Source organism: Nicotiana tabacum, chromosome 16 (assembly GCF_000715075.1).
Source record: "Nicotiana tabacum cultivar K326 chromosome 16, ASM71507v2, whole genome shotgun sequence".
Taxonomy (NCBI): domain Eukaryota; kingdom Viridiplantae; phylum Streptophyta; class Magnoliopsida; order Solanales; family Solanaceae; genus Nicotiana; species Nicotiana tabacum.
The window spans coordinates 155,967,284-155,987,235 of NC_134095.1; the positions used below are offsets into that span (position 1 = coordinate 155,967,284).

Consider the following 19,952-nt stretch of genomic DNA (forward strand, 5'->3'; position numbering starts at 1 on the left):
GTTATTTACTCTTTAAGTTCTATTTCAATAGTGTTTTGAGACTGATCGAAGTCTGCTAAAGGGTGGCTCCTCCCCCCTCCCCAATCCACCCTAAGGTTGTTACTGTTTAATTCGTGTGGTATGAATTTGGTTTATCATAGTTTATTTACAATTACAATTTAACTTGTTGTTTTGCGTCCATTTAATTCACGTATCTTTAAAATCACTTATAAATTCAATTGTTATCCTATTTTGAGGGTAAACAGAATGTATTCCTAAACAACCCTATAAAATCCCAGCTGTACCTACTTTGATATTTCATCTTAAAGTACAAACTATAATCAGTTATTAACCATGGCTAAGAAAAGTTTATTTTCTTGCTTTTTCACTTTTCTCATTTGCATTTTCCTGCTTTTCAACCTATGTTTTGCAACTGAGAACGTAGCTACTACGGAGAAATCTGATTCAGTCTTTGCAAGATAAAGAATTAGATTGGTACCATCCATGGTTCCATCCACATCCATGGTCACATCCACTTCCATGGTCATTCGTTCATCCTCCAATGCCTACTCGCGATTATCATCACACATGGTCATTCCCGCATCCACCCATGCCTGCTGATGGTTTTCATAAGTTTCCTCATCCATGGTTCCGTCATCATCCATGGCCATTCATGCATCCAACAGTCCCGTCTCCACCAAAAGGAGACAAAGGAGAGAATAATTAAGAATTATCTAAGACATGAAGAGAAGTGTTGGAACAATATTTTATTGATCATACATTTTTTAAGGTTATTATCTTTAGGGTTTATGTCTTTTTAGGTTTTGATCAAAATAAATAATAGTTTGATGGTAGTTATTTTAATTTCTAAGATTTTCCAATTAGTTTTTGTTGGTAGTAAGTGTTATTTGATTTGGCTTATCATGAAAGAAATTCCATTTTTAAATTTATATATGTAAATATGTAATGGAGTATTGCTTTTGCTTTTTTGAGTGGAGTCATTTTATGTTTGATTATTCTCCATTTCTATTATTAACACACCTTTCTATGTAAAAGTACTCTGTCTTTCAAATTACGTGATCACTACATTTTTTTGGCAATGAAATGATCGACACTCATAATTTCAAGATAATTGAGCTTTGGGAATAGTTGTCATAAAAGATGAAAAATTACCATTAAAAGTTGTGATGGGGTAGGTATCACTCCATCGTTAACCAAAAGTCTCGAAATTTAGCTCTAGGAATTGAATCCCAAAGTTGAAGTTCCAAGCGTGAATCTAAATCTGGTTTAGTCGAGCCCAAAACGGGAAAAAACTGATAAAAAATTGGTTGAGAAGTTGCCAGTATACTTTGGCAATTGACACTCAAAACTCCAGAGAAGGGGTTTCCCCAGTCGACTTGTTCCTTTACAGTGAAACATTTTCAAGACTGGATAAATTAAAAATTAGAATATGCAAAATATCTTGATAAAATTTGTGTGAAGAAGCAAAGACTAAGATTACTGATGCCATTTTCTGGAGGGGAAAATTACTTCCAATTGGTTAACCAGGTGCAGCAAGATGATAGATAAATTTTGCAGACTGGAAAATATCTTTCCAATCTATTCTTTTGAAATTCACTTTCACATCTGGTGCCGCACATAAATAATTAAATAAGAAGAATTTTGTAGTTGGTTTATCTCGTTTTATGAATTTACAAAGAAAAAAGGGTAACCGGGTGCACTAAGTTCCCGCTATGCGCGGGGTTCGGAGAAGGGTCGGACCACAAGGGTCTTTTGTACATAGCCTTACCTTGCATTTCTGCAAGATGTTGTTTCCACAGCTCTCTGCAAGAAGCTGTTTCCACGGCTCGAACCCGTGACCTCCTGATCGGTAGCAACTTTACCAGTTACGCCAAGGCTCCCCTTCTATAACAGCTAAAATAAAACGAAAAAAAATCTGGAAAATGAGAGGAAACAAGCCAAACTCCTGAGAAACAATAAAAAGAATTAAAACAATGTGCTTGTCAAAGAAACAACAGCAAAACCAGAGCAGCTGTCAATAACAAGAGAACTTCACTTAATAATCAAGAGTGCAAAGACTTGTTACATCAGCGCACCACTGAATTAAGATATTCTAATTGAACATGAAAGAAGTGAATACATTAAAATGGGGCTCCTATAAGCAGAAACCTGCGATGAAAAATACCGCTACAATGATATAGTACATCTCTACAGTCACAATACATTACAGTTTAATTAATAGAAAGGACAAAATTCGGATGTACAACAACACGGGCATCTTCATTCCTAAGAATGCATTACTTCAGTTTCTCACTCTTTCTATAGTGAATGTCTGTTCTGGTGTGTATGGTACGTTTAAGAGTGTAGCTATAACATTACCCACGAACGGCCTTTCTTCATTCACATCTCTATATCTTCCAGTTCCGGCAAAGGAAAACGAAGGATAGCAGCAATGCCAGTTAGCTGTGCCAGTTCTGTGCTCCCAACCAAGAATTACTTTAATCAGTCTAACCAAATATGCAGTAAAGCATGCACGTTTACAGGATGGAAGGAAAAGATTTAAAGTGTGAATGTGACAATGAACATGTGCACAGAAAGGGATATATGGTTCGACTCATTTAGATGACGCTAGACGAATCAATTTCCAAGAGACCTGTTTCGTAAAACACTACCAAGGACCGAGTAAAATAGAGTCTAACTGGGAATGACAGATGTAAATGCTGGAAGGAAAAAGAAATTAACAATAAAGTAACTATATACTCACGTTCTCCTGAAACATGCATTGACGAGAAAATGAGAGCAGTACCACCTGAATCCTTGACTGAATCAACCAGATTAGCATACTTTTTCCTCGTTGCTACATCAGAACTCCTGTCAACAGATCAGAAGATGTTAGATATTTCTCATATACAATCAACCAACTATATACGCGAAGGAGCGAAAGAGATAGTACAGTAAGATGTTTACATCTCATCAATTACTATGCAAAGCCCTAGCCAACGACTTACTCTCACCACTCACATGTTCCTCAAAAATAAAGTCGGTTTAAGGATAGCATGCATTCGATTCCAAAGAAACAAACAACAACCAAATTGGCAGGTTCCTTAATGCGAAAAAGTAAGAAACGAAAACAAAAGAAAATGAAGGGAAGTAGTTCTATTTCACCCATGAAACAGGGTTTGGCACTCTGCCCAAGCGCTTGAGGGAGATGTTCTATTGATCTTCTGGACCATGTATTGACATGGTACATGAATGTTTATTATCTTAGAGGCCACTTTTGAATTTCACATAGAGAGTAGATATGTTGGACAAAACATCTCATGAAAGCCGCCTCGCCTCTTGACCATTTATAATCCATTGAAATATGAAGATACAAAGTTATTACATGTTAAAATATGACAACAGCAATGAAATAGACCAATCCTATGCACCAAAGACACCATTTTTAAAAGCTAAGCACGTAAAAAGAGATATATATCAACTAGAAGAACATGAGTTGCAGGTAAATATATTATCAAGCTATATCTTAATCCATACAACAATACACTTTCATTTTTATTGCTCGTACAGCCCATCAGTTCAACCCGGGAACCATTAGATAGCTCACCTAAAGAGCTCGTCAGTAATGAGAAGTGTCTGGACAGCCATTCGTTCATGAGCAACTTCAACATGCTTTGGTCCGTAGCATGCACGATCGGGATCCTAGGAAAGTACCAAAAAAGCAACTTAAACTTCCACTTCTAAAATATATTTTAAAATAAGAATAAGAAAACACTTCAATATCAAATTCCAACATAAACGTAAGCTTCCACTACTAAAATATATTTAAAATAAGGGAAAAAAACACTCCAATATCAAATTCTGACGTACTTGTGGCAATGTAACTATACAGCTATGCTGTAATTTTGTATTACCTCATTTTTGACAAGTGGAAGTACATATAACTTCATAAAAGGTGAAGTTCATTCATATAAATGGTAGAGATTCAGTAAAGAGGACATGCCATAAATTTATTGCAGGTTCTTAAAAAAAAGAGAGAAAAACTTATAACCAAGAGTGTTATCCTTCTCAGTTACTTCAAAAAAAATGAATATCATAATTCATGTAATGTAACTCTAGTGTTTAGACGTAATGACCTAGAGACCTGGAAATCAAGCAAAAGTGTTTTAATTCAGCCAGACTTATTGTATTTCTTTCTGCAAAGAAGTAAAGGGGGAGGAGGTCATCTCAGATGATAATTTTTCCTCTAGCCCTCTCATATCAATATGGCGTCACCGTTGCAGACGAATATTCCTCGCACTAAATTCAACATCGGTCAACTAAAGATCCAACTAAGAAACTCGTGGTGAAATTTCAGATATATTGATTAGCAAGAATTTACAACTTCCATTTGCAGAATTTCCAGCTAAAAAGAATTTCTTTCTTAGTGTAGAAGCTTTACAAAGAATATGAGCCAGCCTCTGATGTTTCAAATACTCAACAACCAAAACCTACTTACTCATAAGCCTCACATCATCCTCAACTTGTGCATTCCTAGGTCCGAAAAGATCATTTGTGAATGTTTTAGTTTCAAATAATGGTTCATCAAGTAGGCAGATCGCTAAGTAGCATCAAACTCATTGCACATCTCAGATACAACTGAGATGCCCAAAAATTCAATAAAAGTCGAAAATTGTTGATTGGAAATATCTAAGAATATTGACAGATCCTTGCTGAAAATAAATTTAACCAAGTTAGATTGCAAGCAAATCTGTTATTAATCTTGAAATATTTCAGATTAGTCCATCTTGATTTCCTTAAAACAGGGATCTCCGGCATGCATAGTAAAACACCTGACTTTTATTTGAAATTTCCAGGCCTTACACAGAATTCAAGATGAAAGATAAAAAACAAACACCAAAAAGATTCCAGCAACATAAATTCAAAGACAAACAATCTGCTTGTACTCTTAGCTTATGAAAGAAAACAATCTGAAATATCCCAAATATATTTATTAACATAAAAATAAAACATAGAGATCAAGGGTTGAAACTAACATTTGAAAGCATGGCGAAAAATTCCTTTAGGGCTTGGACCTGATTAAGATTGGAAGAGAAGAAGAAACTGTAATTCCAAATGAGTAAGAAAAAGACTTTTAACAAACATAAGTATAAAGAATAATAAAGATCATAATATGTTGAGCAAGGGTATAAAATACCTCTTTGGCAGCTTTTGTATCTTTTATCATACTCATTACGTTTGGGGCCTCCAAAACCTCTTTCAAACTATGCCTGTTAACCAGATAAAAACTTTTGGGCTTAAACAATCATGCTTGACAATGATTTTACATCATAAGCCATAACATATCACTTAGACAAAAAAAGGTGAATTGTACTAAAATATGAGAGAAAGAGACAGATGGGCGCACTTGTATCCTGATGTTGTATGGACAAGAATTATGCGTGACTTATTTTCTATTATAGGTCTTAGCTGTTTCCTCTCGGCTTCCAACAACAGGTGACGATGAAACTGATCCTGTACATTTAATAAGCAAAAAAAGATTGAAGATATATACCACAATTAAATAACATATGCATAGTAGAGATAAACTTAGGCATGCACGTTCTTTCACTTGCAACATAGCATAAATGTATGACATGCCAAGAAGTGTAACTTTACAAGAAAGAACTACCGAAACAAAAAATACCTTGGTGAATCCTGGACTTGCAATTACAGCACAGCGAACTACCTTGAAATCAACATGCTTAACAAAGGCCTGAAACAGAAAATAACAACTTGTCACATATTGCTTATGAACATTAAGCAACATTAAGAAAGTTCGCAAAGTCTACCTGTAGAACATTATCAAAGAACTTGTTTAACGCCTGCAAAACAAAGTTAAGAACTCAAATCACTAAGATATCATAATTAAATAATACAAAAGCTGGAAAAAAAGAAAGACATACCTTATCATAACCTGCAATAGCTGGCCCATGCTTGCGTGGTATAGAAGTCTCTATACGAGAACGAGTAATAGTCACGCTGTTAACAACATCAACAGGTACATAAGGCTAAATTATGCCAGACAATCTAGTTAACTCAGTCTTAACCTTAATCCGCAACAGAAAGTCTGTCATCCTCATTCGCCTTTTAAATTATACCATCTTATTTGAATAAAAGAAAAGGAGAGACTCAAAATCTGTTTTAAAATTTGTATTCAAGAGGATTATCAGATTGTCAAGCTTACCTTTTACCAATAAGAAGTATGTGTGCCAATCCTTCTTGCATCAGAACCACAGCCAGATCGGCGCTTGCAGATGGATCTGAATCAAATTGGAAAACCATATTCAGCATAATGAAAGGGTAATCCAAGAGCAGTACTAAACCACATATCCACATTGGAAGCAATACTGTCCAATCATCAACAATTTTGTAGGGAAACTTTTCATCAGTTCAAGAACACCCTGACGCACACGAAATTGCAGCGAATAATCATGTTCTCTCCACCAGTGTACGAGCGGAGAAGTAAGAGAACCTTTGCAAAAAAAAAAAAGAAGCTAAAACACACCTAGACTGAAACAACTAATGCACCTACAAAGCAGTTTCACTATCATGCCAATTGATTATTAATCTAACCAAGTGCTAACACGTAACTTCTTATTCATAAAATTAGCTCCAGCACTTAAAAGTGATTTTCAGCACTTGGTGCTTAAAAGCTACTTTATTCCACTAAGCCAAACGGGATCAAAGTCAGGCTATGAAATAAAACACCTAATATTGCAGATAATGGTAATGGCAGCACTGAACAACTAAAAATTTAATTTTGTTGAAGTGTACTGTAAAAAATACCAGAAGCTTGACGAAGAACCTCCCGCGCCAGTGAGTCCCATACCACCTAAATAAGATAATCTTGGTCAAAACTAATATATGCATAAACTATTGTAAAAATCAACTCTGTTTAGATAAGACTACGATTGAAGAATAAAAAAAGCACATGCTCATAAATTTGCTAATAAGAAAACATATGAAATCAGAAGGGCAGATGCAAAGGAAAGAACAATCACTTTGAAACACTATATACAAAGAAATTCAAAACAATTATTGTCCATGCATAGATGGAAGTATATACAGATTACAAACAAAAGTTTTAAACGAAAACGCGAATACCTTTAAAAAATGTTCTTTTGATAAGTGTATACCTTTCAGTAATATATCTAGCAGCAAAAGAAATTTTGGCAAATTTCATTCAGCCTGTACGCTGATCCACATACTTTCAAGTTTTACCTTTAATTCTCAGCTCAGGCTTTCATATTTCGATCCAAAGTATTCCTACAGTTTCCTATAGAATCCTCAAGTGACAACTACGAATAAAAGATTTTTTTGGTTGTTGAAGTACTACGTACGAATGACAAATAATAGACATCACAAGATTGAGTACGTGTTATCTCCGCTTTCTCTAATTTCAGATCTTCTCTTTTATCCCATACCTTAAATGTCTTGTCTTTTACTCATTCTTCTTACTGCTAACCTTCCTTCTTTTTTACAATAACCACAATTAAGAAACATTAGTCTGTTTATCGAAACTGACGATGAAAAACTAATCTCTACTGAGCTAACCAAGGTGTCTAAAAGATATTCCGAGGGTCCTTTGGTTTGTCCATAACTGTAAGAATTAAGTACATCATAAAATTTTTGCTTATTCCACAAAACTGAAGATTGTATGTGCGTTATTACAATCAATGTTCCTGTAAGAAAGAGTTTGAGGTGCTCTCCAAATGTAAAAGAGCTCATAATTTGAGAATATTTTGCAACATGAAAATTAAAGTAAAATGATTTAGCATAAGGCTTCTGGAGTCCTTTTTTCTAAAACTGTTTTATGGACCATTTGTCTGGGATAATATAAATAATATCCTGATTATTGACCTAATTCATCTCCTATCACTCATTTAGCCTCTAACATATGAAAAGAATTTCTTCTACCTGAACCCAGATTGTTGCATCACTTAAATATACATTAACTAGGTAACTCAAACCCTTCATTTACCCTATCATTGCCCCAACCCCTACCTGTGTTGGACGAACAAGGGGACATAGATCCTTCATGCTACATATAACAACAACAACAAACAACCCAGTGTGGTCCCACAAGTGAGGTTTGGGGAGGGTAGGATGTACGCAGCCTTACCCCTACCCTGGAAGGGCAGAGAGACTGTTTCGGATAGACCCTCGGCTACAGAAGGTGAGAGAAGCCCTGGTAGCAAGTAATAGCAAAACAATAATTAGAAAACTAAATCGGGGATAGCAACAGGTAATATGAAAGGGGTACTGATAACAAGTAGCAACAAGATAACATATTCAGAAAACTAATTCCAAGGCAGCAGACGAGAATATGAACGAAGTACTGCTAGCAAACTACGGAATGACCAATGGCAAGTAACAACGAAACGAGACATGCGAATATAGAAAACTAAGGAAAAAAAAAGGGTACCGAACTAGCGCGAATACTATCGAGCTAGAGAAGATAAAGGGGGATGCACGACTACCTACTAACCTTCTACCCTAATCTTCAACCTCCACATCCTTCTATCTAGACTCATGTCCTCGGTTAGCTCAAGTAGCGCCATGGCCAGCCTAATCACCTCTCCCCAAGACTTCTTTGGCCTACCTCTACCCCTCCTCACACCTGCTAAGGTCAACCCCTCACATCTCCTGACAGGGGCATCTGCATTTCTCCTCTTAACATGCCCGAACCACCTCAACTTTGCCTCACGCATCTTTGCCTCCACAGGGGCCACTCCCACCTTGTCTCGAATAACTTCATTTCTGATTCTATCCAACCTAGTATGCCCACACATTCATCTCAACATCCTCATTTCCGCTACCCTCATCTACTGGACATGAGAGGTTTTGACTGGCCAACACTCTGCCCCATACAACATAGTCGGTCTAACAACTACCTTGTAGAGCTTACCCTTAAGTCTCAACGGCACATTCTTATCACACAAGACACCGGAAGCGAGCCTCCACTTCATCCACCCTGCTCCGATACGGTGTGTGACATCCTCATCTATCTCCTCATCCTTCTGACATATAGATCCCAGATACTTGAAACTCTCTCTCCTGGCAATGACTTGCGTATCGAGTTTCACATCCCCATCCGCCTCCTGGATAACATCGCTGAACTTGCACTCCAAGTATTCTGTCTTGGTCCTACTCAACTTGAAACCCTTAGACTCCAGGGTATGTCTCCAGACCTCCAGCCTCTCGTTAACGCCACCTCGCGTCTCATCAATCAGGACTATGTCATCTGCAAATAGCAAGCACCAAGGCACCTCCCCCTGAATGTGATGTGTCAAAGAATCCAACGCCAGGGAAAACAAAAACGGGCTAAGTGCTGATCCTTGATGCAACCCCATCTCAATCGGAAAGTAATCCGAGTCTCCACCTGTTGTCCTAACCCGTGTCTTAGTTCCATCATACATGTCCTGAATCACTCTAATATACGCTACAGGCACTCCTATAGCCTCCAAACATCTCCATAAAACCTCTCCGGGGACTTTGTCATAGGCCTTCTCCAAGTCAATGAGCACCATGTGCAAATCATTCTTCACCGCCCTAAACTGCTCCACCAATCTCCTCACAATATGAATGGCCTCAGTGGTCGACCGTCCCGGCATGAAACCAAACTGGTTCTCGGAAATGGACACACACCTCCTCAACCTCCCTTCAATCACCCTCTTCCACACTTTCATCGTATGGCTTAACAACTTGATACCCCTATAGTTGTTGCAGTTTTGGACATCCCCCTTATTCTTGTACAGCGGGATCATCGTACTCTGCCTCCATTCTTCAGGCATCTTCTTCGTCCTAAAAATGACGTTAAACAACCCAGCAAGCCATTCCAAGCCCTCCTTACCCATGCTCTTCCAAAATTCCACCGGGATCTCGTCCGGCCCCGTCGCTCTACCCCTACTCATCCTGCGCATAGCCCCTACAACCTCCCCCACTCGTATACGTCTACAGTACCCAAAATCTCGTTGCCGCTCCGAGTGCTCCAACTCCCCCAACACAATGCCCTTATTTCCCTCTTCATTCAAGAGACTATGAAAGTAAGACTGTCATCTCTGCTTAATCTGTGCCCCCTCCAATAAAACTCTTCCCTCCTCATCTTTTATGCATCTCACTTGGTCCAGATCCCGGGCCTTCCGCTCCCTCACCTTCGCTAGTCTGAACAACTTCCTGTCCCCGCCTTTATCCCCAATTTCTTCGTCATGCTACATATAAAACAAGCTGAAAAAAGATAATAACCCCCTCGGTACATTCGGTATTTGTTATTCTCACCAAAGTCCAGATAATGTATAATAAAGGAGTTAATAATAAATTAACAAGCAGCGACACCTTAAGGAAATTCTCCAACCATTGTAAATTTGTTTATGAGAGAACAATGACAATATATTTGGTGTGCGCTTTTTTGACGTGTATTGAACAACACGTAACTTTTTCTTGGATTATTTGGCATGGAATCGGATACGAAAATAACCATGGTGGAATTATCATTGATGTAGACGGGTTGTTCAGTCTAGAAGGCAGCCAGAAAGTATTGTATGTACACCTTTTGTGCATGGTGTGGACTGCCTCAAAGGACAGGAACAGGAGATGCCTCGAAGGGGTATCAGTGGCGAGACATAAGTTGAAATATAGTTGCTTAAGTAACTTGTTCTCTTCTTTTTTTTTTCTTTCGGTCGGTGTGATCATATTAATGTAAATGGCCTGGATAACTTTACAGATTTTTTGTGCTCGGTTGAGCTGCAATTCTAAAGAAAATGTACCACCAGCTTAATAGCTTTTGAAATTCAAAAAAAAAAAAAATACCTCACAAGTTTTAAAAGAAAACACAGAGTGATAGGTGGAAAAGAATCAAACGGCAGCAGTGTACCTTTCTTAGCACAAAAGGTCTGTGTTGCTCAATCTCCAGAGTGTGAAAGGCCCCTATCTGCAATAAAATAATTAGTTTTTTGCCGCAGCGTCAAAGCAAGGAACTTAATCAAAAATATTAAGTTGAATGATACACACCTTTACATGTTCATTCTCCAGGATATTCTTCCCACGAATACGCAAGGCAGAACCTTCTTTGTCATACTCAACATTCTGAAACACCAAACTACTTACACATTATACAACTTTGGAACGGAATAGACTCAAATGAAAACCCTAGAAAGAGCAACTATCTGCTTCCTACTTTGTGGTGACACTACAATTATAACCATTACAGTGGAACATAATTATCAATGTCGCATTTATTGTGATTCATATGAAAAGGAGCATTGTTATGTGGCAATCACATCGTATTTCATACACATGCTGTATTGATATCCTCAAAATATATCAAACTACCCAAAAATTCCTTCATCTTGACCAAATTAGAAAAGGAAGACAAAGAAAACTCTTTTTTTCTTTTTATGATCAGTGAAAGACAAAGAAAAGTCTCCTCCGCATCCTTTAGTAAATTCTTCTCTATAGTTTATTGATTTCAAAGTTTATCCTTCAATTTCTCTTAACAAACCTTATGCTGGAAGCTAAGACCAAGTCCTGATCCAAGGCCCACACCCAATCAAACTATCCTTTTCCCAACTTTGGGACAGATGCACTATATTTTTTTCTTTTTTTTTTGGATAAGGTAAAGTTTATTGATGTAAGTCAGTGAGAAGCTGGACATGTGTACATCCAAAATAAGTGAGCATTACATGTCGTATAATGAACTAAGAAAGTCAACCATGGAATCTGGCTCTAACTGCACTCAGCTAAATATTTTACTTGGATTAAGAACTAACACTATAAGATGAAATAAACAATTAACAAGAATGTTAAACTCAACTTCCCCCTTCACAGCTGAATGATGCGTCTAAATGTTTTCTTACCTCAACTTTAACTTCCAATTTCAGTTTCACTCGTTCAGCATCTCTTCCTCCAGAAGCAGCTTCCCTTAGAACCTTCCTACAGGAAATCACAAGCAATAATGAACGCTTACATTAGGTTGTTTTGTGATAAGCGGAAATGTGTTCACAGCCAGTAAAGAGCCACATAACATAATTTGCAAAAGATAGTTGCTCACTTGCTCTCAACATATAAAATGAGCATTCATCGCTGGCTTTAAGAAACAAAACTAACTATATTATTATCAATCTGAGCAATCATCAAAGACTCACAATCTGCCGAAAAAAATTCAATTTCCTTCTAGTTACATTGTCATTCACAACTTCAACGTCATAAGAAAATCTAGACAAATTTAACTAGGAATTTACAATACAGCTCATATTAGACTCTAATTAACAAATAACTGACGGCATGAAACAACATAATTGCTACAAAAAATAGAGATTTGCAGAACGAGAAGTATACGTGTGTAATTTATATAGAACCAAAAATGTATTGGAAAACAACGCCAGAAGAGTCTAGAAAACTTTCAAACAAACTGAATTTGGAGATAATTAGCAAGAGACACATATTTAGAGTTCATTCAACCCAAAGATTCCATCTTTCATGATTAAATTTATAAAAGTGCAAGAAACTCACATTTTTTGTAAATTTTAGTAGCACCTACAAGATACCACTTACTCCTTTTGTCCCAATTTATGTGATGGCATTTCCTTTTTAGTTCGTCCTAAAAAGAATGACACTTTTGTATATTTAGAAACAAATTTAAAATTTAATCTTCGAATTTTATCCCTAATGAGATGATTTATAATAAATGTCTATGGCTTATTTTAGACCACAAAATATAAATTCTTAAACTCCGTCCAGTCAAATATCAACCATATAAATTGGGATTGAGCGAGTAAACTCATGTATTGAAATTGAGCAAAATTATATCGAAATTGGGCAAAATTATAATACCTGACAGTAACAGCTAAGACAGTATCACCTTCAGCTATCAGATTATAGGCAACCCATAAATCATCCGCTTCTTCTGGAATTATCTGTAAAGAAAAAATATGATTTTTTTTCAAAATATATAATAACCAAATTAATTTGATCGTTTTCTTTATTTGGGGTATCAAAATACTACGAAAATTACTTAATTCAATGAAAAAAATTACCTTGACGCTACCAGGGCCATCAGGAACAAGGTCTCTGCGAACAATCTTCATAATTAAAGTAAGCTCAAAACTTATTGGGAAATTCAATTAAAAAAAATCTGTGTGTATGTGTGTGAAAGTGAAAGAGAGAAAGAGGAATAAAACTCTCTCTTGTTTTTTTTGTAAGAGAAATTGGTTAAGTTGATGGAAGTTGCAGGTTTTAACGGTTGAGTCTCAGTGTCCTTGTCTGTTTAGGTTTTTAACTTTTTTAGCTCGATGAGGGGAAGACTTAAAAGGTGTCCTTTGGTGCGCCGATTAAATTTAATTTAATATTTGGACTCCCAAATAAAGTAGGATAAAGGTGGGATATCATGTACTCCATAAGAAAATAATTAAATTTATATCATTTTTGATTGGCAGTAAATTTATTTATACCGCCAGCCAAATATTATATAAATTTAACCTGCGTGAGTTCTTTATTTTTTATTTTTTTCTTCCTTTTGCTTTCATAATAGAAAAGTCACAATTTTTTTGTCATATTAAGATAATAAGCTAAACTTTACTCACAATAAAAATAAAATCACAAAATTCTACCCACTATATTAGTAAAATCACCTTGATTGATAAGTTATTCGTGACAAGGTGGGTGTTATCTCTATTGAGGACAAGATGCGGGAAGCGTCGCTTAGGTGGTTTGATCATGTGAGGAGGAGGAGCACAGACGCCCCACTGAGGAGGTGTGAGAGGTTGACATTAGAGGGCCTACGAAGAGATAGAGGTACGCCAAAGAAGAGACGGGGAGAGGTGATTAGGCAAGACATAACGCAACTTCAGCTAACCGGCCATGATGTATAGGGCTGAGTGTTGGCCTGTTAAGAACTCACAGATCCAGAAGATGAAAGTAGCAAAAATGAGGATGTTGAGGTGGATGTGCGGGCAAACTAGGATGGATAAGATTATGAATGATGATATTCGGGAGAAGGTGTGTGGCTCCCATTGACGACAAGATGCGGCAAGCGAGGCTCAGATGGTTCTGGCATGTACAGAGGAGAAGCCCATATGCTCCGGTAATGAGGTGTGAGCGACTGGTTGTGGAGGGAACAAGAAGAGGTAGAGGGTGGCCTAAAAAGTATTGGGGAGAGGTGATTAGGCAGGACATGGCGATGCTTCAGATTTTCGAGGACATGGCACTTGATAGGAAGATGTGGAGGTCGAGTATTAGGGTTGCAGGTTAGGAGGTAGTTGAGTCTTGCCTTCCGTCGTACCTTTGTGAGACTAGTCTGGTAGGGTTTTTGTCTAAGATAGTTAGTGGCAATGTTGTGTCTTACTATTTCGTTTTTCAGTGCTGGACCTATTTACTAGCTATTGTTTTTGCTTTGCATCTTTCTTCTGGATTTCATGTTGCTCCTATTTTCCTATGATTTTTGTAGTGATACTGATATTGTCTCGTTTTGTCTTTTTGTCTTCTTAAGCTGAGGGTCATTCGAAAACAGCCTCTCTACTCCTTCGGGGTAGGGGTAAGGTCTGCGTATACATTACCCTCCCCAGACCCACTAGTGGGATTTTATTGGGTCGTTATTGTTGTTGTTGTTGTTGTTGTTATTTTATATGGCTTTTTGGTATTGTCCCTTCTTGTATATATTTTCATTAATGTGGTGCTTATGCTTTCCTACGCTGAGGGTCTATTGGAAACAACATCTATATTCTCACAAGGTAGGGGTAAGGTCGCATACACACTACTCTCCCTAGACCCTACGGTATAGGATAATATTGGGTATGTTGTTGTTGTGACCTTGATTGATAGATATTATTGTGATAATGGGTAAAGTTAAGTAATCTTACTATTATAGTGAATAAAATTCAATTATTGTAATGTGACAAAAAATTATATAAAATTTGTCACACCTCCTTTCTCACCTACACCCGTAGGGGCGCAGAGGGAGTTTTTCCAATTAAGGGACAATCGAAACGGGATTTATTATTTAATTCAGAGTCGCCACTTAGGAGATTTATGGTGTCCCAAGTCACCGGTTGAATCCCGAATCGAGGAAAAGATTGACTCTGTATTACAGTCCACGAACCAGAAATCCAAGTAAGGAATTCTGTTAACCCGGGAGAAGGTGTTAGGCATTCCCAAGTTCCGTGGTCCTAGCACGGTCGCTCAACTGTCATATTCGGCTTATTTATCTGATTTTAATACATGTTGAACCTATGTGCAAATTTTAACTGTGTACCGCTTTTATTATTATTATTTTCACGCTTTTATTATTATTATTATTATTATTATTATTTTAAAGGGACTTGCAACGTTATTAAAACACATTTTGAACCACGTCACATCAATGCACCCATGATTTTGGACACGTTTTAACATCGTTGAGATTTGGATTTGGGTCGCATAAATGCGCACCCGAGTTTGGGGAAGTAATGTTATTAAAAGCGCGCCTGCAGTGATTAACGCGTTATTATTTTGGGGAAGGCCGTGAAATTTTCTAAACGGCCCATCCCGAATTCTATGTATTCGTTATAACCATTTATTGAGGACCCCACAGCTTGTGCGTTTTATTTGGCGAGGCTCGTCTCATTTTTTTTTTAAAAGGGTAAGCCTAAAGTAACTATAATTTTTGCTATTTTTATTGTCTCTAAAGTAAAAGAAGAAGTCCTAATTAATTTATTTTAAGAGCTACTTCCCCTTTAAGAAAGAAACTTATAATTAATCCGCATCGGGTCTCCAAGGCCTACCCGTGGGACAGCCGGCTTTCATCTCCAAATCCAAGCACAACTTTCCTGATCAGTTAACTAATTAACAATGATTAGAATTATTAGCTTAATAACACATTACCATTAATTTCCTATCTCGTTTTAACTATTGACCATTGTCTATTACTATCAGATTGAAAACATGTACCATAACATTATTATTACAACTAAAATATATTACTTGTCTAAACTACAACACTCACTAATGATAATATTGTCTAAAACTTACATAAATACACGCATTATAAAATATATAAAAGAGAATTTTACGAGAATACATAGATACAAGTTTAATTCTTAACAAAATATGAATAACGAATGCACTCTTAATCAATAACCACATTTAAACCCATACTTGCTGATTTCAGCTCAATTTTATTAGTACAAGTGAAATGCATGAATTCCAAAAACACTTTCCTGTTTCAGCTAGCAACTTGCTTCTAATTTCAAAAATTTTACTACAAAACAACACTAAACCAATATGACTATTACATAATCATATTCCAAAATCCAAACAGTCCCGGAATCAAGCAGCCCAAACAACTTATAAATAGTCCTAATTATACAGTCGTCTATTATTCATGTAATATAAAACAGTCCTAGTTCAAATCCATGCAGTCCATATCATGTTAACAATCCAACTGGTTAAAAACTAAATAAGTACAACATTTAACGGACTATAACTACAAGTATTCAAATGAACTCGACTCTGGCATAAAATTACATTTTTCACTCTAATGTTGAACTTACATCAAAGGAATTCGAAGCATGTACCTAGGATTTACAACAATGAAGAAGGAGCAGTCAGTAGTAGCAAACAACAGGCATAGTAGCAGATTTAGAGTTTAAACAGCCACGAACACAACCAGTTCAGCCCAGAACACACAGCAGAAATAACAGCCAGCACAAACAGTCCAAAACCCAGGAATGAAACCAGAAAATACCAAGCGATTCACAGACAGGAACAAAATGTATTCAGGAATGAGACAGGAGAGTAGATTTTCTGAATTATGTTCCTCAGATTCTCAAATAAAAACACTCAGAACCTCAACTAAAAAGTAACAAACTGATTCTGATTTTCAATAGTAAAGAAGACCTCACTTTTTAAGTATTTAGCTCTCAACCTATTGAACTCTTTTAGGGTAAAACTCGGCTTGTATTTCACTATTAAACTCTGAATTTCTAATGTCAAAATCCAGCCTAGACTTTCTTACTCTATAACTCTGACCTTTTTTTAGATTCCCAGCCCCTTAAGATTTCTATAATGTTTTCCTTCTTAAGGTCTGCCCAAAAGAACAGCCAGACCAGACTCAAAAGCTTGAAAAAAAGAACTGATTTTCTGCTCCCCAAAAAACCAGCCCCTTTTCTGTCTTGAATGACCCTATTTATCACCAAAACAGACCCCCCCATTCTCAAAAGCATCCCAACTGTTATTAATTTCTGCCCATCATCTCAAACCCCACTAGAGTATGTTTTCCTTCCTTTTAATTCATTTGTTCCCCACTACCCTTGTCTTTTCTTTATTTAAATTCAAATAGGCATGGGCACCTATTTCTTAATCCATTCCCTTTAAAGCCTTTCATAACATTATGTTTTGTTCCCCATTAGCACTAACAAATGCATTAGTTTAAATGTTACTTAAGTGCTTTACTGACAACCCACTTAAACTAGCCATTTTTAGAATTTTCAATTCCCAAATTACCCTCCTAAAAGCCCCTGAAATTACTATCCTACCCAATCCCTTTCACTCTGCATTGAACCTTTCAACTCTAACCTATTCAAACCTACCAACTAACTAAGCTGAATCCAACAAACTACAACAGCTATAACCAATTCAAATCAGTTAGTAATTCAAGATATTAAATCAAATGGCATTAAAATGAAGACTAAGGGTTCAAGGCAGCACATATTGAACTAACTATATTGGGGAACCAATCATATTTAGCTCAGCAACAGATGAACTGAAATCAACTAGATGAGCATATGCCTTAATCAGATTGGAATACAAAAGAAAAAACAGCCAGAAGAGCCTTAAGGGGATCGACAGATTCAGGATAACAAATGACCAATAAATTCAGTTCAATGAACTGAATATACCAACAGGCTCAGTTCTAAGTTCAAATATACCAACGAGCTCATTTTGATACAAACTTTAGAACACAAACGAGGCAGGAGGGGAAACAGACAAGAATGAACCAAAAATTATACTATTATCATGCTAATCTAACATTCAAGTATACCAGACTAATCGACGACATTTATTCAATCAATTACACAAATTATAACATATAACACTCGACAACAAACCGAAGCAATGATAAAATTGGACCAAATAAAAGGTCTGATGGAGAAGAAGAAAGAACAACGAACAAGACTGGATTATAACTAACTAAACACAATTAACCATAACAAAATAGGACAAGAAAGGAGATAAAGGTACCTTAACAAAACAGAAACTAGATGAACCCAGGTCGAACCCTTGACTCGAACTTTTTGAGGTCGAACGGACCTTAATCGAGTGTTCTAAACTGAGAACACTTCGACTAAGGTCCATTGGACACCCAAATTCCTCTAATTCGGACCAACTCTAGCCTTTAGCTTTCTAGGGTTCTTGGGGTTTGATTTGGGGTTCGAACGGTTCCGGTCTGATTCGAACCAAACCAATGGTGGTTTGTTGACGAGGGAGGCCAGGGATGCCTTAGTATGAGTTTGGGACCGGTTGGGGTAGATTTAGGTTCTGCTCGAATCTTCGATTGAAGATTCGAGAAACTACAAGCTAATTCGAGGCAAATGGTTAACAGATCCGTAGCGAGGGTGGTCAGGGGGTGCCTTGGTGTGAGTTTGGGACTGGTTGGGGTGGGTTTCAAGTTTTGCTCGAATCTTTGATTGAAGATTCGAGAAGCTACAGTCTGATTCGAGCAAAACGGGTAAGGGATTCGTGGAGAGGGTGGTTGGTGCTCTAGGGGTGTTAGTTTCATGGTCATCGGCGTTGTTGCCGCCGGCTTTCAGGCGAAAGGCTTTCAGGGCGGCTAGGGTTTCGAGGGTCGTTTGGTTTGTCTCTGAAAGAGACGATGAACAGGGGGTATGGCTTGGGGGGTGCGAGGTGAGAGGTTGGATTTATATACGGAGGGGGTGGTTTAATCCTGGCCGTTGGATCAAGCACGATCAATGGCCTGGATCAGTTCACTTAAAGGAAATGGTGACGTTTGGTCATTCCTCGAGACTGGGTCGACCCGGGTTGAAATGGACTGGGTTATGGGGGAAGCCTGGGACCGTTAGATCAAAACAAATCAATGGCTTGGATTTATTGTCCAGATACGACGTCGTTTGGATATATCTGGAGACGGACTGGACCGTTTGATCGTATGAGATTGACGGTCCATATTCACAATGCCCAAACGATGTCGTTCTGGACTGGTCACAAGTGGACTGGATTTGGGGCAGGTATGGGCTGACTTGGGGATGACATTTGGGCCTGAACTTTTCCCTTTTAAACTGGCCCAGTCCGAATTTTTACCCTTTCTTCTCTTGTTTCTTCTTTTCCCTTTTACTTTCTTTAATTCCTAAAAACCAAAATTCCTAAATTAAATTGCAAAACCAAGATTATTTTAAAAAGATATTAATTAACCCTTAACAACAATTAACACACAAGATCAAATATTGATTAAAATAAAAATCACACAATTAAACAATAAAAATGACAAAGCTACCAAAAATTCATATTTTTGTGATTTTCATTCTTTAAAATAGGACATGGTTTAATTAATTCAAAAATGCATAATTAAATTCTAAATATGCATGCAACAAGTATTTTGGTATTTTTCAATTAATTAAAATAAAGTAAACATTCATAGACAAAAATAATTATCCAAAATGTCACGCAAAAATTCTCAAAAATGTACCCAAAGGCAATTTGTTTTATTTTCGATTTTTTTGGAGTAGTTTTCGTGAAGCAAAAATCACGTGCTCACAGCTGCCCCTCTTTGTCCGAAAACACAAAGAGTTTTCGTGCAAAGATAAAGTGAGCGGATACGAGCGATTTTTGCCCGTTGGAATACTCCGTGTGAAGCATTTTTGAAAAGATTTAACCGAACCTTTGCTTCACAGGTTTCCTACATATCCCTGGCTAAAAGGGAATCAGGTTAATGTAGTTCGGAA

At 37.1% G+C, this 19,952-nt stretch overlaps 1 protein-coding gene across 1 annotated transcript; it reads right to left on the reverse strand.

The window, feature by feature from the left end:
- Nucleotides 1-2,379: 2,379 nt before the first annotated feature.
- On the reverse strand, nucleotides 2,380-13,106 carry LOC107790825 (protein PELOTA 1-like). Its single transcript, NM_001325506.1, is given in 16 exon segments — nucleotides 2,380-2,453; nucleotides 2,744-2,850; nucleotides 3,587-3,681; nucleotides 5,016-5,054; nucleotides 5,177-5,249; nucleotides 5,387-5,493; nucleotides 5,666-5,734; nucleotides 5,811-5,843; nucleotides 5,925-6,000; nucleotides 6,206-6,281; nucleotides 6,808-6,853; nucleotides 10,895-10,951; nucleotides 11,032-11,106; nucleotides 11,877-11,952; nucleotides 12,853-12,935; nucleotides 13,056-13,106. Coding segments are annotated over 16 exon segments (1,137 nt in total).
- Nucleotides 13,107-19,952: the final 6,846 nt, after the last annotated feature.